General features: G+C 42.2%; 1 protein-coding gene across 1 annotated transcript in view; it reads right to left on the reverse strand.

Moving 5' to 3' along the window:
- The window catches only part of il1rapl1b (interleukin 1 receptor accessory protein-like 1b), a 142578-nt gene that overhangs the window by 110911 nt on the left and 6497 nt on the right, over positions 1 to 25170 (reverse strand). The window contains exon 3 of the mRNA XM_048172702.1: positions 12182 to 12282. Within this exon, the coding sequence (XP_048028659.1) occupies positions 12182 to 12263 (82 nt within the window). The 5' untranslated portion in view covers positions 12264 to 12282. The remainder of the gene's footprint in view (positions 1 to 12181; positions 12283 to 25170) is intronic.

The following is a 25170-nucleotide window of genomic DNA, read 5'->3' on the forward strand; positions in this document are numbered from 1 at the left end:
GTTTCTTGCCGCTGTCGCCTTTGGCTTGCTTAGTCGGGGACACTTGACATTTGACTTGACATTTGATAATCAACAGTGCTTTGATCGCCTGCATTGACACTATTCTTTAAGAGCTGCTGTGCAGCCACAATAATGGACATGTTATCAATGTAAAGCTAATCTACATTGTAAAAAGCGCTACTGTATATAAATAAAGGTGACTTGACTTGACTTTAGTTAACAACCTTGATTTGTTCATCTTTGTACAAAAAAAAAAAAACACTCTCCAAATATCTTCTTGAAGAAATAAAGCCACGAGGGCGATCTCGATGATTTTTGAGTGGAGGATCCATTTATAATGTGCAGCTCAAATGATGATGGGCTTGACCTCCAAACCCCTGAATATCACGAAACAAAAAGAAAACTTGAAAAAGACGAGAGGAAGTGAAGGACACGTCCATCATTACTGAGATCCACACAGATGAAAACACTCGATCCACAGCTCATCCTCATAAACCTGCAGCCACGGATCTCCGTAACGAACCTCGCGGCTCGTTGAGCGTCTGGTGATGTTTGTTGACATCATCAGCCCAGGTCTGAGACACAGAAACACGCTGTAATCCTCCTCTCTCAGATGAAAGGAAACGCTCGAATCGCTGGCGTCCTCAATGCTTTTGTGAGCGCTAATCTATCCCTCCGAATGCAGATGCGTCTGGAGCGCGTGCTTCTCAGGAACGCTGCGGCGGGTCATAATCTCACGACCCACAAAGCCCTGCTGCGGGACGAGCAGTTAAAGCTGGGTTGTGAATCCAGCGACACAAACACACACAATCCCTGCATTCACTGCAGCTGCGGCTTTACCTGACTAATCTCTCTCTGCAGGAAACGCATCACCGGCACAGGAAGTGATGGCACTCATCCTCGTGTCAGAGACGCAGGTAAGGTGTTCAACAGCACAAAACCTTCCACGTGTGTCTTTAACAGCAGTTACTTTCTAAAATGCAAAACAGAAACTTCGGTGCTCATTCAGATTCACCACTGCAACCGTCTGTCCTTCACACTCACGTGAGAAGAGACACGTCCGATCCTGATATGTGGAATTTATTGATCTGCAGGTCTGAAACGAGGAGGGAATCATGGGAAATAGAGGAGCGTAATAAACATTCTGCACACAGGAGAGAGAAAAATACACCAAGATAAATCCGACAGAGATCCGGATCAGAGCCGTCAGGATAAATCACATCGGTTCAGACGCGGAACGGAGTGAATTCTGAGAGCGCCGCAATTAAACACCAGCGCCAAACGGACTTCAACAATGAGCCGAGGATGTGGATGGAGACGCGGCATCTGACCTGAAAAACGACAGGTTATTTTCTCTTCATTAGAAACAGGCTGCTGAATGGAGCTTTCCCATCATGCAGCGGGCCGGCTCAGAGCGTCTGTCCTCAGCCGCGCGTGACCAAAAACAGCCATGAGTGAAGAAGGAGAAAAGCCCAGCGCTGGCGTCCTGCTCACGGCCCGGGCTTTTCTTCTCCCTCCTTCTGGACGGAAGAAAACGGGCCGATTGTTGGAAATGCGTCCAGTCGTTCATTAAGGGAACAAGAGCACAGTGTTCCAGAGGGACGGGATGTTTTCAAACGTTGGTTTGTGTGTGTCGTTGAAGAGTTTTGAAAAGAGCCACACGCTGAGAGTCTGACGCGAACCAATGACCCGTCAGCTTCCAAACACCTCCGGGTTCAATGAGGGAATCTCACACACACATCCTTGTTTGTACTACTTTCCAAATGACCGCATAAGATCAGGAATTCATGACGCTGTTGAGTCCTTCAGTCGGACCCCACAAAGACAACATCTTAAAAATCATGTATAAGAATGTTTGACAACGTCACTATAGCATGACCCTTCCCTACACTATCCCTAAACTTGCCCGTCACAGGAGCCTAACGTAATTCTAACATTTTAGATATATATAAGAATGTTTCAACATTTTAAAAATGTGTTTTAAGTCTCATATATACATATCTGTACGTTGTGACGGGTAGGTTTAGTGTAGGGAAGGACGATAGTATATTGAGTCAGCATTTAGTCTCATATAAAATATTTTGTCCTTGTGGTGTCCAATTAAAGGGCCGCACATAGTCAAAGATTCTGTATCTTTTTTTTTTCGTATTTTAATAAATACAAGTACACAAACACACAAAAGTTTAGACTAGTTTAGTGCCGGTCTAACTACTGAAACAGCTCATCGCTCTGGTGAAGCGTGTTGATAAGTTACGTCTCACTGGTTGAAGTCATCATGAAGACATTGACTAAATGCATTTAAATGTGCTTCTCCATTGCTGAAAACGACCGATGCCTGATTAAACTGCAGCTGAACACCAGACGCAGCAGCTGCGACCCTCACACTGTGTTCCAGACATTCTGACCTGGATAGGATACTCTTTTTCACAAAAATGCTAGTTAATGTTGACCGGCAACGCTACGATTCGGATCACGTCTGTGAAGGTGCAGTTCAAAAATGTAATTTTCAAAAATGATTGGCCTACAAAAAACTGCTTGTAAATCTCTCATTATGATATGTCATTGCCAAATATTGGATTCAATCTTTTTATCAACTTATTTTCTTTCAATTAACACAGGTTTTTTGATTTCTTTTTGGATTTGATTGATCGTAGGAATGGTTAACCTGAGCTCATGCACCTCAGTGTTTGAAAGAAAAACATTCACTCAAGCTCAAGAAAAACTGAGGAGCAGATCAATGATCCCTGCAATCAAAATTAAACCAATATTTGGTGATAAAACAACATTTTGACCATGAACACTAAATTAGGTAAAGGATTTTCAGCACAGCACAAGAGTTAAAATGTTCCCAAACCTCATGACGCTAATGCTGACGGGACAGAAAGCAGGATAGACACCTGAGACACACATACAGATGCTGGAGAGTTTAGACATGTTTGTTCCAAACACTCGTCCTCATAATTGAGTCTCTATTGATGCTAATGATGTTTACACATATGCAAATATATGCAAACCTATGCAACCCCCTGATTTTCATAACACTGTTATCACAACATCAAAGGCTCGTCGTGAGGTGCGGCAGAAACAGAAGCGCTTCAGTCACTCGCTGCGAATCGGCCGTTCGTTCGTCCAGAGGTCACGCCAGGTCAACTGGACATTTAAACACAGGAGAGGATCGTTATTATGTTTGATTGTTGTGTGACATTGTGTCTACTGTTAAAAGATGACTAAATGAACGTTTAACATGTTAGCCAGCCAAACCTCACTGTGTGAGAATGGGAACCGATAGGAAACCCTTCCTCAGGATTTCTGTCTTGTTTTACGGCACAAACATTTAAACATTCTTAAAACAAGATACATTTACTTGACATAAGAAGAAGAGAAACTGATCAAAATTAAAAACAAATATCTGCCAGTGGGGTCAGAAAAAACAGCAGGTTCATATTTCTGACACACCGGCAGATATTTGTTCTAGTTTTAAGCACAAACGTATTGATTGATTTCTCAGTTTCTCAAAACAAGACTTCTTATGTCATTGTGCATCTACAGTAAATGTATCTTAAGAATGTTTCGAGGTTTGTACTGGAAAACAAGACAAAGATACTGATGAAGAACATCATGTTTTACAGTTTTCTGGTCACTGGAATGAATCTACGGAACTGAATATGGAACATTTCCATTCGCTGCAAAACAACCGTGTGCCTGTTCGAGAGTGTTTTTGCATGAATCTAAAGCATTCCTGTTCACAAATCCAGTCCAGCCGCTGTGCAGAGTCTCAAATCCCGGCTCCGCTAACGGGATGTCAGGATAATTGGAATCAATGGTCGGGATTATGAGGACAAATCTCTGTGTTTGATATGGCAGCATCGCAGCAGAGCGGGTGAATGCGATCTGATCGATACGAGCCGCTGCTCATGCCGTTTGTGTTGATCAATGTTCACAGCGGCTCTAACTGCAGGAGCTAAACGTGCAAACGAGCCGCCGATGAGTCGATGCTTGATTAGGCCGGACGCAGAGAAGATCCATCCACATATAACCTGATGGAGGCGTCGATCGGGAGTGTGGAGGAACGCCGTGTGTCTGCTGATGTTCATTTCAAACCTCACAATTCAATGCCATGCCACGACTGTTGCTAGGGTGTTGCTATGCAGCTGAAAAGTTTCCTGGGCGTGTCGCTACGGTGATCTAAGTGGTTTTAAGGGTGTTGCTATGGAGTTAAATCTGGGATATTTTCACCTGTATGATTTCTACAATGCAGAAAATGAAGTCAGAAAAACAGGATTTATTATATAATCCGGAATGTCACAGAATTTGTCAAATGTTGAATTAATGAATCAAATGTAGGGTTGAAAAATAAATCAAAATATGAACTAAAATAAAATAAAAATATCCCAAGCTGGGTAAAATATGGACAAACCCAGCGGTTGGGTTGTTTTAACCCAGCAATTGGGTTAAATGTTTGCTCAACCTGCTGGGTAGTTTTATTTAACTCAACTATTATTTAAAAATTACTGTATTGCTCACTTAAAATGAACCCAAAATATATTGGAAATGAACATTTATTAATAAGTTTAATGAATAATTCATTCATTATTTTTTTAAAAAGCACATTTAAAAACAACCCAAGGTTGACCTTCAGGCTGCGGCCCCTTTAAATCTCACGCTCCCCGCCCCCCCGAGCTCTCGACTATAATACAGCGCATAAACAAAGTTCACACAGCTAATATAACCCTCAAATGGATCTTTACAAGATGTTTGTCATGCATACTGCACGCATGCGTCGGATCATGTGAGTATAGTATTTATTTGGATGTTAACGTTTGATTCTGAATGAGTTTGATGGTGCTCCATGGCTAAAGCTAACATTACACACTGTTGGAGAGATTTATAAAGAATGAAGTTGTGTTTATGAATTATACAGACTGCAAGTGTTTAATAATGAAAATAGCGACGGCTCTTGTCTCCGTGAATACAGTAATAAACGATGGTAACTTTAACCACATTTAACAGTACATTAGCAACATGCTAACGAAACATTTAGAAAGACAATTTACAAATATCACTAAAAATATCATGATATCATGGATCATGTCAGTAATTATTGCTCCATCTGCCATTTTTCGCTGTTGTTCTTGCTTGCTTACCTAGTCTGATGATTCAGCTGTGCACAGATCCAGACGTTAATACTGGCTGCCCTTGTGTAATGCCTTGAACATGGGCTGGCATATGCAAATATTGGGGGCGTACATATTAATGATCCCGACTGTTACGTAACAGTCAGTGTTATGTTGAGATTCGCCTGTTTTTCGGAGGTCTTTTAAACAAATGAGATTTATATAAGAAGGAGGAAACAATGGAGTTTGAGACTCACTGTATGTCATTTCCATGTACTGAACTCTTGTTATTCAACTATGCCGAGGTAAATTCAATTTTTGATTCTAGGGCACCTTTAATAATAATTAAACAATAAACATTTATTAAATTGTTTATTAAAAATGTTCACCTTTAGGTTATTTTTGTTGCCTCTAGTAATTAAAAAAATAAAAAATCTGATTTTTAATTTCAAACCTATTTTGGGTTCATTTTAAGCCAGCCATATAGTCATTTTTAAAAAAATAGTTGAGTTAAATAAAACTACCCAGCAGGTTGGGCAAACATTTAACCAGCTTCTGGGTTTGTCCATATTTAAGCAAACTTGGGTTGTTTTAACCCAGCATTTTTTAGTGTAGTTCTAGCAGCTGTTGTGCAGCACTTTATTCAACAAAAAAAAGAAAATTCTTTACAGAAAAAGAATTGTACATTTTTTATTACATTTTAAAATTTGATTACATATTAAACATTTTTGGAAGAATTTGAGAAAAAAACATTTCGTAGGCCCATATTGTTGTTAAAATTCTAATAATATATGCAATTGTTAACGTTTTATGAATTCAACTGATTAGACAATGATTAAACCATTAAAATGAAATTCAGAACAATTAAAAATGCTAAAACAGACTTTGGAATTGAAGAAAAAAGCCGATGTCCACATGTGTTTGTGAGTGAAATCGTCTCAAACCCCGTTCTGAGCGTCACATCATCATTACTGGAGCGAGTGAATCACTGCCTTTGAAAGCTGCGGTGGATTTTCTACAATTACGTGTGGAGAGAAGCAGTAATGGCTCCTCAACATCTGAATCCTTCACTGCCTAAAGCTCATTAGCAACAGCACATTTAATCTGCAGAATTGGCCACAAATGCGGGTCTGTCTCTCCGAACACATTCACACACATTCAAGAGCGTTTATCTGTGTTTCTAAGAGCTTCAGAACGATTGGCTCATCTACCGTCTGAAGGAAAACACGCACACGGACTCCAGCCCACGGATCGGGCTCTCGTTTGAGGAGAAGCTCAGTAAAACTGAAGACGGCTGTAATAATCCACTCATACGTGACGGCACACGAGAGCAGACGATCACATCATCAAACACGCGTGTTGAAGTGCCTATTAGCCAATAATGGACAGATATAATTAACAACATCACAATTATATTCCCTAACGGTCTCAAGTATCGACACAGACGTCCGTCGTTACCGCAGATCAAACTAAAGGCCGCAAATATCACAGTGAGGTCATCATCACACGTAAAGTTCATTACGCTGCAGAAATTAAACTGTGAATGAATTATCGTGACGCGCCACAAATCATCATCCATCTGAGCGTAAATCTAGAGGAATCTCTTCACACACAGATTCTGGAAACATCTTAAACTGAGTGACGTTCAGATGTTCAGATCGTGGCGTGTGAGTTTCATGTTCACTGCGACGCTTTCACGACATCTGAGCAACTTCTGACTCTGCTAATCATGTGTTTGGGGCGGGACTATCTGACTGACTGACCAATGACAGACGAGGGGGAGTGTTCAGGAAACAGAAACAGCTTTACATAATGAATAAACAGACATTCAGAGCGATATGTGTGTTCAGTGCAGAACGGCTCCAAACACTGAAGGCAGAAGAGAGAAGACGCTGCTGTGTTTCTGTATCGATCATCAGATGTGCTCTTCCAACCACGAAATCTCCGCCGCGTCCAGCTCTCGCCGCCCGTCTCACCAAATTGTCAAATCATCTGTGCTAAGCAACAGCTTCTTGTCAGAGCCCAGAGAAAGAAGAAAGCAATTTATCGGTGTGGAAGAAAAGCCAGAAACTTTCAGGATTCGGTGTTCAGCGGTTTTCTTCGCGTACGCAGCCTTTCTGACACGGACAAAATAAACTGCAAAATTGTGTCTGTTTTCAGACATTAGGGCCGGATTCATGTGGAATTGTACTGGGAATGATGCATTATGGGTGTTTAATGTTGCTGCTCTCACTGGAGTTTCAGTCAAGTCGAATCAAGACCGTCATGATGAATCAGAAAATGGAGGTCTGAAGTGATGAAGACGAGGAGCGTCACATCACAGTCAGCTAAAAGGGTCATGAACCCCCCTGTTTTAGCCTGGTCGTTCACACCTCTGAGCTGCAAAAACTCTGTACAAATGGGCGTGTAAAGCTCTGGAAAAGTGGGAGTGTAGAGGAGGAGAAGAGGGGAGAGAACAACCAATGAAGCACAGACATACAACACACTCATTATACAGAATAATGAATATTAATATATGAGCACGGAGAAAATGACAACAAACTCCCAAGCACAAGGGAGAAATGTGAAAGAATATTTAATAGGGCTAATAATAGGCTACTTTGATTATGTTTACGAGCACTGCAGTCTCAAAATCTGTCTATTAGAATAATCGTGTCGTCGCTTTCAGATAGGCTACACCACTGTATCCGTGTCCAGTTTCACATATAATTCATTTGAAGAAGACTTGATGAAATATGTGTGCATAACTACAGCGTGCTGGTTAAAGTTTGGTGCAGGAGAATGTGTGAAATAAAAACTTTAAACACGGATACTTTATTCTGTATGAACTATGTGCCACGTGGCTAGTGTTATTAAAATCATCGCGGAGCTCCGTGCTGAAACCGATCATAAGCGCGCTCCGTGTGTATAGCATAAAAACAATCGTATTTTTCATGTGTTCGTATTCAAACTCCAGTTCTGACCGCATCGCGAGCAAAAAACAAACAACACTCATGTGCTGCTGTGCTGAGGGAAACAGCCTACGGCTCGCGTGTTTGAACGCAGAGGAGAATGAGCCGCACTTTTGTGACATTTGAATTCTCCGCTGTAATGCGATCTCACGCGAACATATTTTCCATTTGTGCTGGTAGATTACAGCAAAACAATCCACATGCACACAAACCTCTGCTCTGGTCGCGTCTCAGGAAAACACATTGTGTTGTAGCACTGAGGAAACGAGCACCAACGATATGTCTCTGAATGACAAGAGACCGAGGCGAGAGAAGTGACACTTCCTCATGCATAATACCACAATTATAATAATATGCATACTACAGCGCAGTGATTGGATTAAAGGAGCTTTATGTCATGAATATATGTCGAGAATCGCTTGAAACGGTCTACGTCAGCATGTTCAAAAGTACACGATGACGTCAGATTTTGTGACGTTGCTCTGACTCAGCTTTTCAAACAGGAAGACAGAAATCGCTCTGAAAAATGCAAAAATAACTATTTTTCACTTATGAATAACATTAATGAGTACCTTTAGTGTTTTCAATGATGTGCAGCCTATACATATGTTTACATCTCAAAAAAAATGTTTTGGTAACAGTAACAAGCTGTTACTGACTTCACAGACACACACACACACACACACACACACACACACACACACACACACTCTCACACACACACCTACACACACTGGAGGTTTAGTGCATCCTGTGAACAGAAATCAATAAAGCGACTGGTGGGGAATTGAAGGAACTGACCCGAGGGGAAAATCTAATTATAAATTAATTTGTGGAATAGATTCCAGCTTTGAAAACCTGCGCTCACAAATTTTATTTGTTCCAATTGTGTCACCATATGCTCTCACGGAGACTGCGGCTACGAGCAGACGGATTCATTTCTGTGGCCATTTTCCTCTCTCGCAGAAACCTGGAATGAGACCAAAGCCTCGGAAGGGTATCATCGCTTTAACTAACGAGCGGATCCGACATCTTCAACAAAACCGCAGAGAGTTTGACGCGCGGACGTCATCGTGGATTCTCAGTCCCCGTGGGAGATCCCTCCCCTCGTCACCGCGTTCAACAGCTTTAATATCAATTATTAGGGGACGTGAAGAGCTCTGAGTGAATCTGAGCTGATGCGTTTAAAATAATCACTGTCTTTTCTTATTAGCAGCTCTTTGGTCATTAGTATGCGAGTGTGTGAGCAGAATAGACTCCTGACCTGAACGGAAACTGATATATTGATCCTGACACCATTTATCACAGTAATTTAAAAATAAGTGTTTACTTCGGTCGCTCTAGAACAGAAGAAACGAGACAGTGATAAAACCAATACGCAATTTTGAGGCCAATCAGCCGAGCTGCACGTCATGTGACTAACGACTCAGATGACGAAAGCTGACTTGGGTTCATCTGTGCTGTCTTCAAAAATCAATCAGATGAAGGGATCTCAGTAGACAGCATGTGCCTCGTTCCCTTCTGAGGAGGAACAGTGTGAAAACTTCACTGGTGGCGTCAGACAGCACAGAAACACTCACACGCTGCTGCTGGAAGATCAATATTAAAGATTCACATGTTTCTTGTGAATATAGATCACACCACAATATGATGTCATGCAAATGGCCTTCAGTGGACTGAAGACGCTCTAGGTCAAAGGTCACAGTCACACATCAGTTCAGAATCACTTAGTCTTACTCAAGTGTTTGTTTGATCCACTCATCAAACAGGAGCAATGACAGATGATCATCACGAGAGGCGTGCGATTCACATCTCGCTCTGTTCACGTGAACCATCTGCACCTTATTCTGAGGAAGATGATGAATTCTGCTCATGAGAGTCCGATCGTTCTGCAATCATCTCTCAAACACAGAATCATACTGTCATCTTGTGATAAACGTGCAAATAAAGATCTTCTGTTATATGTGCAACACCAGTGTTTTTTCTTCTGTAAAAGCATAATAGTGTTGTTCACTCAGGTGTTTCATTAACATCAGCGTTCTGACCGTCGCTCACGCATGCTGAGCTGGTCGGAGAACATGCAAAGCACGTGTTTTAATAGATGTGAAATCTGCACGGATATGAAGACCTGTGCGTTTGCTGCGTGAAAACATATGTGTAAGCTGAAAATCAATGTTTCTGCTGAAAGAGTCAAAACAATCACAGAAAAACCCATTAGAAAAACTACCAGAGAGCAAAAGATTCGCTGCACCGCTGTTCATGATCACATCAATGTGAAAGAGTCTGAATGATTCTTCACACTGAACATCTCCAGCAGATCTTTCCTCTCCACACACACACACACACACTTAACGTTTGTTTCTATGGTGCTCAAAACAAAAGAGCAGCTCAGATTCGATGCTGTCCTTCTCCTGCTTCATTTCCAATGGGAATCTTTCCATGTGTCTCTTGTGGATTGAGCTCTGAGAGCCGAGAACCCTGGGAAACACACTCACATCTGAATCTGAGCCGCTCGTCAAACAATCAGAAACAGACACAGGAAATCATGTCACCATGTAATACTCGACTGTGATTGGTCAGTGGTGTCATTCTGGGCTCTTAAGAAGGACTTCATGAACAACGAAGCACTGCTAATCTGTCTGAACAGCCTTACATTGTTCAAACCGGAGTCGACACTGAAGGAGAGACTCAGGAAGAAGTTACAACTTTTAGACGTTTCTGAATGGTTAGTGGATAAATTGATGTAGTTGCTGTGGAGTTGATTCAACTCATCCACTAGCATGTGCCGTCATGTTCATCTTTTGTGTTGAATTGACCCTCGTTTGTGAAGCAGTCCGGCGTAAAATGACGGCATGACAACAACACTCGACTACAACAACTCTTCCTCTTCTCTAAAGCAGCCCAACATGGCCCCGCCCCCTTTGTTGTGTGTTCTCCGGGGCGGGGTTTATGTACATTTTAGGGTTTGTGATGTCACAACCCGGGAAGAAGCTTGTTGTAGTCCCTACCAGCCGTTTGTTGTAGTCCTTAAACAGTGATTTCTGTAAAAGAAAATATCTCCCTTTGCATTGAACTTCATTGACATTCAATAAGCTACAGTAGACATTTACATGTTTCCCAGAAGACAAAATATGAACTGGTGTATGTAAACGCATGAGCACAAGTGTATATGAATCACATGTGAGCAGACCAACCCTCACCATCCACAGATAAAGCCAGAGCGGGACGTACAGGTCGTTTTATACCTGACCTTTTGCTCTACAGATAAGAGGACGTAAATACCATTAAAGGTCACATCCTGACCCGAGCGGGACGACGCCACAGAAAGTCTCACATTAAAGCACCAGACGCCTGCCTCTCGCGTGTTCGGTTTTACGGTCCAGCAGCCGTTCGCTCTGGTATAAAGTCACGCGAACTGACGCTGTGCGGGAGATGCAGACGGATCTCCCATCATGCCATGTTTGTTGTTCCTCAGGGATCTTATTCATCATGTTAGCTGCGTTTCCCTCGAGGTGCCACCTTCAATATGTTCCCATGTGACGTCTCCGTGCGGCCCGCCGTCACACCCCACTGATCCAGATTAGTCCTGATAATGGCAGAGGAGACGCGTCCCGCTACAGACACCAGAGCGGCCATCTGGACCACAGCGTGAGCCAGACATCTCTCTCTACACGCACACACACACACACACACACACACACACACACACACACACACACACAGATAGAGAGAACCACACATACATACACTAACACACACACACAGCCACACAGAAATTACTGGTATTACTATCTTTGTGGGGACATTTGTTCCCCATAATATAGGGAATATCAGGTACACACACACACACACACACACACACACACTTTAACAGCCTGATGCCTCGAGAAACACTTCAGGACATCCACATATTGAACAAAGAAGCTTCAGCTGTCAAGTGATGATGAGCACAACTAATACACTGATCTGCAGCATCTGATGAACATCAAGAACGTTTTAAACTCCAGAATCACAAACTGCAATGAGACACCAGCCCAGGGATCCCATCAAGACAAACATTCATTCTCGCCTGAACACACACCAGACGATCATCATGAGGACGGCAGGGTTTCTTACCTGAGCCGCGCTTGGACACCACTTTCAGACTTCTGATGACCGTCGCATACAGCAGAATCTGCAGAGGAACCCGTGATCTCATGTTTCACTGTGTGAATCTCCTGCAGAGACACAAGAACACAAACAACATGAGCATCACAATCATCTAACAGCATCTAAACTAACATGTCAGATGGGGTTTATACATGAGTTTACATCTCTGAACACAGCCAGTGTCTTCAATCCTCAGATCTTCAATCTCACACACACACAAAAGACGTCCATCTCTGTGTCCACAACACATTTGTCCAAGTATTCCCTCAGAAACCCAGCGCCTGCCAAAAGCAGATCCACATATCTCTGATCCCCTGTTTACTATCTGCAGCCAAAACACATCATATGCTGCAAACATCTGCAAACATGCCCTGAAATGACATTCAGAATCAACAGCAGCGGAACACGCGAGCGTCCACTGAGCCCTCATGGAGAAAAACCAAATGACAATGAGACGATAACACTTATGAAAGAAGAGACAGCTGCCATTCCACTAGAGACAGACAGACAGACATATTTGAGTATAACACTCATACACACACACACATTATATATATATATATATATATGCAAGCAGCAATTATCGGGGTTCAAGCATTTAAGGCCTTTAAGCTCTTGTGTAAAAAGATTTTACATTTTATTAGCAAGCATGTAAGCACTGAAATTATGAAAGGAAAAGACAATTTATAGCCATTACAGGCAATTAAGCATAGGAAATATATGTTTTTTAAAGCTTTTTAACAGTTATAGAGCCATCTATGGTCTGATCTCCATAAAAGTTTTGAGTTTTCGTTTATGATTTATAGGCTTTTGGGTTTATTTTGCCACCGCCATTTTCTAAATGACCCTGTTATAGCTACCCAAAGGGTAAAGTTAAACTTTTTTTGATAATTGTTGATCTGGAGAGTCCAGAAAACTGCACTGGTTTGGTTCCAATCGGGTGAAAAACCTAGGACTAGTTCACTAAAATATATTTTTTTACATAATTGTGAATATTTAATGAACAATTTGATTGACAGCAGTAGTTCTTGCGGCAAAGTTGTTCAGTATGAGGAAATCTATCAAATGATATGAATATAAACACCACATGATTACAGAAGTGTAAAACTCATTAGCACCAACTAGTGTCCAATTTCTTCCAAAATTCTTACAGACCTCTAGGACCAGGGGTAGGCAAGTTCGGTTCTAGAGAGCCGCTGTCCTGCAGAGTTTAGCTCCAACCCTGAAAAAAAACCTTCAGCTGCCTATAGCCTTAGTGATCCTGAAGAGCTTGATTAGCTTGTTCAGGTGTGTTTGATTAAGGTTGGAGCTAAACTCAGCAGGACAGCGGCTCTCTAGGACTGAACTTGCCTACCCCTGTCTAGGACCATGAGCCGAACATGCCCACCAAGTTTCGTTCCGATCAGCCTCCGTTAACCTTGTCTAATAGGTGCTCAAAATGTATTGGCCAATGGCGGCCATGTTTTTTGAGATACACCAATATCCTCATAGACAATCATGCCTCCTTGGACCAAGACACTGCATGCCAATTTTCAAGTCAATTGGACTAATAGTTGCGTAGTTATAGCTGTTTTCATGTTGTTGTTTTCTTCATGTTACAGCACCACCAAGTGTCCAATCGCCACAATTTTTTTTTACTGTGATCAAATATTGAGTTCATACATATGAGTATCAAGTTTGGTGGAAATATCTCATTATGTTCAAGAGTTATAGCCATTTTAGTAAAAGTGGCTCCGCCCACTTAGAACGTTTTGGCGCTCCTTAACGACCGTGAAACTAAATTTAAACTTTTTAAAATAACTTTTGATAGTCAATCTCCAGAGAACATTTCTGCACTGGTTTGGTTCCGATCAGGCAAAAACCCTGTTCGCAAAAGTAGGTTTTGGACAAAATTCAAAATGGTGGAAAATGTTGCTGTTTGGTGGACAAAATAATATGCGGAAATAAATATAGATTTTGTTCATAGTGAGCCAAGGATTCCAGCGGTATAAGGAACTTGAGTCTATGGCAAACGGTCTAAGGGTGTGTTCACACTTGTCATGTCTGGTTCGATTAAAACGAACCCTGGTCGGTTAGTGCGGTTCATTTGAACATATGTGAACGCTGCCATCCGAATCCTGGTGCGCACCAAACAAGCGGACCAAGACCGCTGAAAAGATGGGTTTCGGTCCGCTTCCAAACGAACTCTGGTGCAGTTCGAATGATATATAAACGCAACATGGACCAAAGACATGTAACCGAACCAAAAACAGGAAGACGAGACCCTAAAATGGACAGAATCCTCACGCATGTCGGTTTTTCTTGTCATAGTCGTGAGTTTACCCATCACAGGCATCAGACGCGCATCTCCACGCAGCAGATCGTTTGTGAGTGTGACGGATGGATTTCCGCCGGTGTTTTGACTACTTTACACATTTTATAAGCTCTTCACGAGTTCCCAGCTGGCCATCACATGCAGGCTACACACACACAACGAGCGCATTTACCTCAGCACACAGCATTGTTTTGGATGTTCGGTAAGTTCCGTCTCAAAATAGGCAATACGTCATAAAATCCAACCAATCACGTTGTGAGTGTATCCCTGTGCCTTTAGGTTCGGTATCTTTTGGTTCGGTGATAAAATTGGCAATCTGAACGCTAACCGGACCAGGACTAAATGTTTTTTTTTCTTCTTTGGTCCGGACCAAATGAACCGAACTACAAGTGTGAACGCACCCTAAGAGTTATGAGCAATTTCAAGTTTTTGATTGCTGTAGCGCCACCTATTGGATGATCGGGGTCATACCTTGTCAGTCTCTCCCCAAATTGAGACCTATCATCTGGCCAAGTTTCAAGTCTCTAGGCCTTATGGTTTGGTCTGCACAATCATTTTTACGGCAGAAGAAAAATAATAACAATCCTTTCAATTACAATAGGGTTTCAGCGCTACGTACTTGAACCCCGAATAACACTTCACATGTTGCATTTGTTTGTGTTCATCAAGCACTGAACGTGCACTGTATGTGTTGCTCATCGAACCTCTTTTGCTTTCATTTATTGCAAAAACACAACAGGAAAAAAGAAGCAAAAGTAAAAAGTGTGCCAAACATAATAGTTTGTAACTTCACATGGTTACAGTGTGTGCAGCTCCAGATGATCGGAGGATCACATCTAATGCATCAGAGACACGGAGCACATTAACACGGATTAAAGGCTTTAGAGACTCCACAGAAATCACAATCCAACAATACGACATTCTGAGAGCTGAACACATGCAGCATTTGAATGTGCACAACATCGTTCTGTTGTTTCCAAGGAAACCACTCGCGCTTGTAATTGTTGCGACGGGCCTCAGATTGATGCGTTCGCAAGTGGCCGCTCTCACCTGAGCTTCAGGATTCTGCTTTCTAACCAAGAACACGTCCTGAACCGCTGAGAGTCGTCCAGACAAACCGCACTGTTAGCAGAAGAGGTTTCTGGCTCAGGAAAGACAGAAGAATATCAGATTGTTTCTGCTCTGAATCGGCCTCTTCAGCGTGTCTTCACTTCTTTCTATTCTTTTAGTTCCTATTATATTCAGCCAAATTCTGTTGTGCAGTTAGAGACAGTGCCAAACAGAAGAGAGAGAGTCTAGAGGGTTCCACCGCTCCCGTCTCTCTCTTTCTCCTGTTTGTGGAACTGGGTGAAAAATTGATGTGCCAGCTGCCTTTGCCAGTCATTAACATTTCTATTTGAGAGAAACTGTAGCGAGAGCCTCCATTTCTACCTTCAGCTCACCCACGCAAAACCTCAGCTGCTGCGCCCTGAATTATTCTGTTTCGCATTATCCACTAGCGCATCTCAGCCTCGCTGCAGAGGTGAGAGAGAGAGAGAGAGAGAGACCTGTGAGCGTTTGCTCTGCAGATGCTGATTCTCTGTTTTTATTCAGATGAATCTGAGGATTGTTTCAGTCACGCTGCCAGATGAGCGTTTGACTGAAGGTCAAAATGCCCATAAACTCCTCACAAACACACAAATCTGACAATCTGACAATAAATACTATGAATAATACATACACACCATTTTTCCCGTACAAATTAATTCACCACTGACAAGATGGGCTTTTAATAAAAGTTTGCCGTCTATGCAGTAGAAAGGCTTTTTTTCTTTTCTTTTTTTTTTTTAAATTCGGTGCTAAATGACTAGAGAAAACAGAAAAAGGGCTCAGGCATTTTCTTCTGCAGAAAGGTAGGAAAACTTTAGCACCCATAATGCATGGGCTCGATCTGGCCGTCCTACGATCTGTAGTTTTCACAAAAGCCCTGTAGATGTCTAAAGTTCGACAGACTGACAAACTAAATAAATAATCATTGGTTCAGGAGAAACAGCTCATATTGTTCATCTACCAATACTACTGACATTGAAACAATTAAAAAGCTGGTTAAAAATCAGTGAAGTTACTCCTTAAATCAAGATACATTTATTGGAGATGCAAAATAAGAAGTCGGATAAAGAGAAGAAGAGGCAGATGAACAAAATGAAGCATAAAACAAGAACAAATATCTAAACTTCATTCAAAGGAAAAACAAGATTATTTTTCTGACCCCACTGGCAGATATTTGTTCTTAATTTGGATCAAGTCATTTTGCATCTCAAGTAAATGAGTGGTGCTTGATCAATACTCTTTCCACACGGAATGAATCTTTACACTGTGTATCACTGAAATTATTTTAAATATTCCTCAAAACTATTTTACATTTTAAATAAATCAGATGTTTCACACAATAATAAACCACTGTCATCTGACGGAGAGAAAGACAAAGAGTGAAAATAAAAGAGAAGGTTTCTGAATCGTGACTGTGTGTGTGAATCATAAGCCCCCACAATCCATCAGTGCTCTTTCCAAGAATCGCAGCAGTCACATGACTTACCTCATGCACAATCATCAATAACACACAGTCGATTGAAGCGTCTCCCACACGTCAGACCCTGTGGACGTTTCTCCAAGAATACACTAGGAAACTCCACTGCAGATGCACTTTATAGCAGCTGAAGCTCATTCACATCACTGCCTCTGCACAAAACCCAAACAATCAGCCAAGCAATGGCAGTGGGACTCAAGCGCAGTGCTCTGTGTCTGTCAGAGTCCACGGCGTCAGAGCTCAGAGGGAAACGGACGTTATTGAGGTTGAGTGATGCGAGCCGCTGGACTTGTGTTCATTCTCCTGCTGCGCTCAGAGCCGGTGGTCAGCGCTAATGAGCGGAGGTCTGACGACTGACCTGTGCACTAACCTTCCCAGATACTGACTGTTCAATGGCCCTCGGCCCTCCTGAGAATTAAACAGCCATAGAGGATGGAGCAAAGAGTGGCTCTGGGCTCTCACAGCTGAAGAACACGAACACACAGCTCAAGAACATGGACACACGGCTGAAGAACATGGACACATGGCTAAAGAACACGGACACACAGCTGAAGAACATGGACACATGGCTAAAGAACACGGACACACGGCTGAAGAACATGGACACATGGCTAAAGAACACGGACACACAGCTGAAGAACATGGACACATGGCTAAAGAACACGGACACACGGCTGAAGAACACGGACACACGGCTGAAGAACATGGACACATGGCTAAAGAACACGGACACACGGCTGAAGAACATGGACACACGGCTGAAGAACATGGACACATGGCTAAAGAACACGGACACACGGCTGAAGAACATGGACACACGGCTGAAGAACATGGACACATGGCTAAAGAACACGGACACACGGCTGAAGAACACGGACACATGGCTAAAGAACACGGACACACGGCTGAAGAACACAGACACACGGCTAAAGAACACGGACACACGTTTGAGGAACATGGACACACAGCTGAAGAACACGGACACACGGCTGAAGAACATGGACACATGGCTGAAGAACACGGACACACGGCTGAAGAACACGGACACACGGCTGAAGAACACGGACACACGGCTGAAGAACACGGACACACGGCTGAAGAACACGGACACACGGCTGAAGAACACAGACACACGGCTAAAGAACACGGACACACGTTTGAGGAACATGGACACACAGCTGAAGAACACGGACACACGGCTGAAGAACATGGACACATGGCTGAAGAACACGGACACACGGCTGAAGAACACGGACACATGGCTGAAGAACACGGACACACGGCTGAAGAACACGGACACACGGCTGAAGAACACGGACACACGGCTGAAGAACACGGACACACGGCTGAAGAACACAGACACACGGCTAAAGAACACGGACACACGGCTGAAGAACACGGACACACGGCTAAAGAACACAGACACACGGCTGAAGAACACGGACACACGGCTGAAGAACACAGACACACGGCTGAAGAACACGGACACACGGCTGAAGAACACAGACACACGGCTGAAGAACACGGACACACGGCTGAAGACACTGCTACAGCTCATTAATCAATCACTGACAAACATTTCAGAACTGAGTAACGTGACATTCCTATATGAATCTACTTCAGCTAAAGACCTGTTTACCATCAAATAATACAATCTTATTTATGAATTATGAATTGTTGCCATGAATTGTTACTGTGTTGTTTTGTTCTGTGATGGTCTCATAATCTGATCCCATCTCTCTACATGTATGTTGTGACATTAGTTCTGGGCTTTCTGGGAAAAGCATCTGGACTGAAGCATTAATCTCTATAAACATAAAAGGACTTTCATATATATATATATATATATATATATATGTATATAATTAATCCCTCCAACTGACGTCTGTATGATACAGATAAAGCCTGTGAAACAAACCACACTAATCATACAAACATGCATTCTATCCATCCATCCATTACTCTATCTATCTATCTATCTATCTATCTATCTATCTATCTATCTATCTATCTATCTATCTATCTATCTATCTATCTATCTATCTATCTATCTATCTATCTATCTATCTATCTATCTATCTATCTATCTAAATTAAAACACAACAAAAATCTGTTCATTCTGAAGGGAATAAATATTATTTAGAATATATTCATGTTCAGTTGTTTTTTGTTTCTTATTTCAAACTGTCCAAACTGAGTTTGTGCTAAAGTGTGTTTGTGCCTCAGTCTTTAAAACCAATGACACTTTCTGTGATATTTTGTGATCAAACCCAATGACATTCATCGCCCACACCCTTTGGTGGCTGCTGTATGTCAGTCAGATCATCTGCAGGAACCACACAGTCCAAACACAAGTCAAGTCAGTGAGTGAACCAGAGTCTCCTTCATCTGATATTCTGACTTGAAGACCAACATCACCACGATGGTTCTGTACAGATGCTGTGATTCTGACGTCTCCTTCAAACATTAAACACACTCAGACAGCTCCTCAGTGGCCTGAGAGAAGGAGAGATAATAATGAAGATCTCTAATTCTGCATTCACGCATCAGACTCTGGAGGCGGAGACGCACTCGTGCCCTAAACACCCGCTCGCGACACACGCCGCATGCAGAAGAGCTGCTGGGAGAGACACTGTCAGGACGCCCGGCATGTGTTTAATAAAAGATAAGAGAATCCAACCCAAATCTTTCCAAACACGCAGCACTATTGAAATCCAACATCTGAATAATTCAGTCTTCGTGCTGCTTTATGGCCCATTACGCTCTGTGTTTAGCACGACTCGCACGCGTCCTACAGCACCGGGACAGACGTGTCCGGCCCTCGTCTCACTTCCGTGCCTTATCTGCAAGGCTGCGTCTTCTTTCTGTTCGAGTAAACTCACATGCATGGAAATTACAGATAGTTCTGCAAGCATTTCTTTATCACATCTTTTCTCATGAAAATCAAACACATTATGTCTTGTTTAGACTCTGTGAGGTAAAACTTCCCTTTTGTCTGGACTGAATAAATGTTTAAGTTAAGGACCTGAAAGCGTCGCTGTTACTCCTGCTCAGAATGAAACCGATGTGATACACGTGTCTGAAACACTGGGTAAATACGCATGATAAAAGTTAAAACAACATCATTACGGCACAGGAGACAAACAACTTCCTTTGAACAATATTTCATAAAAGTCCTGGAAATGGAAGTAGTTTATTGTGAGGTTTAACACTTAGTGTGATAAAAATCATTACGCACACCAGCACTACTAGTGATGGCTGACTGTAGAGACTGTTTATGTCTTTATTAGAACAGGTTTTCCTGCTTGAATGTTGATTATTTTCCTCATATTCTCCATTGTTGCAGCTCCTCTCTTCCCAGTCTCTCAGTAACGCTCTGTTTAGTTCCTGTCTCTATGAAGCCCCGCCTTCTGAAAAGCACAATGTGCTCTGATTGGTCGGCTGGAGCAGTGTGTTGTGATTGGTGTTTGGGAAATGTCCCGCCCCTTACCATAACCGCCAGTTTCAACACACTACTAACTAACTCAAGCAGGCCCCGCCCCTTTATTCTGCGCATTAATTATTTAAATGAGAAAACTCGAGACTACAATGGAGGCGTTTCAGGGAGTTCAGAAACACTGACACTGATATAGAGAAGAACTCCTGCTGGAAGGAGCTTTCTCATGCTGAAACAGCAACATTACACACTAAAGAGAGATGAACATGGGAAACAGCAGAATATGTCCTCTTTAAGAAGCTTTAACGTGGGTGTTTGTGAGCGATGACTCCAGCAGTTTTAGTGTCTTATCTCCTTCACCTCTGAATCACCTTGTGAACCGCTCATCCTGCTGAAGAAAGCTGCTTCATTACAGAGAACCTTCTGCTCAGGACCGAACGCCCCGCTGACTCATTAGTGCGCCGCGGTGGCCCGGCGCCGAGTGGCGTGCGTCGTATGAGCTCGACTCCAGCGGGAAGCAGAACTGTATGATTTATAACGGCGGTTCTCTGCAGCGCTACGTTATTCCTCCATCCATCACGTGGAGGTGAAACCAGCGTGAGAGGAAGCGCATCAGTCAAGCGGCCGTGAAACTGACTTCCCCGTCGCTGTTTTTACAGAGTAATGTGCGTCGCCGGGACTCCAGTTCCTAACGAATCACCTCAACGAGAGCTCAGCGAGAAATGACACAGCCACAGAATCACAGAGAAGAACTCCGTCAACTCAACTTCATTATTAAATGAGAAAATAAAGCTGCTGCCTCAAATGCACAATCAAGAAGAAGAAGATTATGATTTTCACTGAGAATCACACAATGCCTTCGATCTCTGTCTGGTTGTGGTTCAGTCTGATCTCCAGCCTTCAGCTGATACCATCATAAATCCAAGGTCTCTTTCCAAACACTGCAGGAGAGGTTTATCTCAAGTCTGTAGGAGCTCACACTGAAAACCTTCATGAATGAGTAACCAGAAGTACAGAAAAGAAAACAGACTTCTGTAGATTCCATCCTCCTTCGTATTATCATACGTGAATCGCTCTGGACCTCAAGGAAAAGCTTGGAAATGATAATTCTGTGTCTCTGAAGCTCAAACTAACCGTATCCATCAATGACAAGATCGTCTGAAGTCACTGCAAAACTAAAAACACGTCTCAATCAGCTTTACACTTCAAGCACTTTGTGTTTGGCATCAAATGGTGCTGAAACCGAAGACGATTACATTTGCCAAAGTATAAACTATTTTCAATAATCTCTAGCAGTGCATCTTCCTGAAGCCCCAAACCTGCACAATTTGAACGTCTCTTTATCTGACAAACTCATTTGAAGTCCTGGAGTGTCTGATGTGTTTGATCACAGAGACATAAAGCATCTGCAGTGTTGTAGGTCTCCAGAAACACTGATCAGACCATGTCAACACAGCTGACCCCGACACACAGAGGACAATAAAATAATGTCCAAACTGTTCAGAAGTTATTTACTAACCCTTACCTTCAGGTGCAGAAAAGCTGGTCCCCTAGACAGTACCCTTAAAAGAGTAAAAAAAACAACTTAGAATTGAAACTTATCTGCACTCTTAAAAGACAAGCTTCTATATCGAATCTTTTAGGGGTTCCTATCAGGTCTGTGTGATTAATCATAATCGTAATACAATCATGATGTATGGCCGATTGCTAAACCGCAGAAAGCACGATTTTTTTCCGCCAGCCCCCTTCAGTGTGAAATCTGAGAACAGAACAGAGCGGGTTTCGTCAGATCACAATTATTTATATAGTGCTTTATACATTATGTGACGTGTTTCAAAGCATCTTTACAGGGATAAGCAGGAAAATAATGATACTGTGATGCAAATAGAGTGAATTTCTGCTCTGGGGGCAGTTGTGGCCTGATGGTTGGACCTGAACTTGAAGGTCACAGGTTCGAGTCTCAGTACAAAAACGGCTGCCTGGGTGTGTGTGTGTGTGTGCAATTGGATGGGTGAAATGCAGAGCACAAATTCCAAGTATGAGACATCATACTTGGCCACACGTTGCTTCATTTCACTTCAGTTCACTAAAAAAAAAATTGTGTCATTGTTCAACTGAGGTTAGTTCAGTGTTGATTCAGTTCAACTCAATAACTGTGTAAAGATAACTATAGAATGAGTTCAATTCATCTATAAAGCAGCTCTGGTTTGAAGAAAGCAAAGAAACAGGGAAGGTGAATTCAGGGCAGGATGAGGAAAATCAACATCTGTGGTTTGGGAATATTTTGGATACAGGAGCCAGGTAATTTGCAAGACCTGTCAAACTATCGTTATTCACACAGAATGAGTTTTTTTTTGGTTAAAAACACGAGACTTGGGTCTAGACACACATTTGGCACATTCTGAATTAGGTGAACAAAAATAACGAACGAACGAAAAGAGTTCAGAAAATCCTAATCAAATCACAGTATTTTAATAGTATTTTTTGTCCATATTGCACAGCCCTAGTTCTCCTAGTTTTATGAATTTACTTTTAATACATTATTTTTTTTTAAATGTAATTTTATGAATTAAGCAGCTTGTAAAGATACTATATCGGTAGAAAAAAAATGAATTATCTAGTTAGTTAAACATGAAAGTAGTACGCAATCATTTAACACATTTCTCCTTATATAGAATCTTTTTGGCATAAACGATTCTTTAAAATTGAGTCAAGAACCCTCGAGTTCTATACAGTGAACCCCACTGAAGCTTTTTTCTCAGAGTGAACCCCTAAAAGTTGTACATTAACCAACTTAGAGTAGTAATATGTACTCTTAAAATACTACTGTGAACCATTTATGGGTGAATAAGGTATGCAGATGTCTCTTTGAAGGAAATGACCAGCTGTTGTGCCCTTAAAGGTACAATTTATGCACATTTCTTCTGAGTGTAAAATCACGGCAAAACCCTTTGGAGAACCTCCAGATGATTCCATTCTGGCAAGAACTCAAAAGTTCTGAATACTCATCATACCCCAAAACTAATAACTTCATATGAACATTAAAATAACGTGGAGGAAAGAACTGCATGTGGGAGACAGATGAGAAATGGACACGAAGGTCCCGTCTCCCACGACCAGTGCCGTCCTCAGCGAGAGAAACCAAACCTCAAAAACCCCACACATGGAGAAACATGCAGAATAGTGCTTGTGATGACTCACTTTCCCAAAGTGCTGATGGGATGTGAGAGTCCACTCATGCGTGGTTACCAACACCAGCTCAAGCGTGACTCAGCCGAGCCGTTGATCTGTGCCGACAGAGACGCTTTGGGTCTCGATGAGAGGGAAGAGAGTGGGCCGACTCAGCTGCCCGCCGGATCACGGCAAAACTCAGTTTAGTTCAGTCGATCGTGAAAGGAGAACGACGAGAGAGACAAAAGCGAGGCCGGCAGAGGATCCCTCAGGTTTAGTGTTTCTGAGGGTGGTTTTAAAAACTGCTTGAATGAATTTAAACTGAACATTTTGGGTTTCTCTACTCTAAACACACAAATGGGAAACTCATCTCTCTTCAGGTCTCCGTCACAAAGGAACATCATGAATTAGCGGAAAGCACACGTTTACTGTTAGTACCTGAACATGAGCACAAAGCCTAAAAATAACCGTCACAAAACACACGCGCTTCAGCTTCAGAGAGATTACTGCCACCTTCCCTTCCAGATGAATGTCAAATCCATACAGACACGGGCAGGGTTTGGCTTAGCTTTGCTTTTCTCCAGAGTAAATTTCATCCCTTCCTCAGCAGGAGGAGCTCCTATTCCCCGAAGCTCTCGGAGACATCAACGACGCTCACAGGCATTAGAAACTGAAATCACATTCACAAATGCAAACCAACCACTCCAGCGTGAGACACACGAGAACACCAACACTGATTCCCGTCGGGAGCTTCTACAGCTGTGTGAATGTCAGTGAAAGGGAAGACTTATTCACATGTGATGAAGAACGATGAAGAAACACAATACGGAGCAAAACAAGCCCCAAATGAGCTGAGAAATGACTTAAACCAGCTGCGTCACGGGTTGGATGTTGAGCAGAAAACTGAAGCACAATGTAGTTTAGTCACGTTTTGATGTTTGAGAGGGACTTCATGAGCTTAAAGATGCCATCCACATCCAGAAGACCAACAAGATGCAGTTAAAATCTAGATGAAAAATTTGTATCTAATTCACTAGATTATCCAATAATGGATATTAGTGCATGCTTAACTTAATAATTATATAACTCTGGTGAAATTGCTCATGTGGGGATATAACCTGCCCACCTCTAACATACACAAACACACGTTCTGGACTTCATCATGGAACGGACGCTGTTAATAACATCAAAATAAACCCTCAAACTGAACGCTGGCAGAGTTTCACAGACATTGTCCTGCGGATTTTAAAACCAATTATTTTAGAATTATTATACATGCAGCTTTTATGAGCTTGTATTAATTAAGAGATGAAATGTAAAATACTTCATTTGTCACACTTGCAGGACCATGTAAAATGAACTAGAGAAGGCATTAAGATTATTATGAAGTCAAGTCACCTTTATATATAGTGCTTTTTACAAAGCAGCTTTACAGTGACAACTGGTATATCATTTTGGCTGCACAGCAG

This window comes from Megalobrama amblycephala, linkage group LG21, assembly GCF_018812025.1.
Source record: "Megalobrama amblycephala isolate DHTTF-2021 linkage group LG21, ASM1881202v1, whole genome shotgun sequence".
Taxonomy (NCBI): domain Eukaryota; kingdom Metazoa; phylum Chordata; class Actinopteri; order Cypriniformes; family Xenocyprididae; genus Megalobrama; species Megalobrama amblycephala.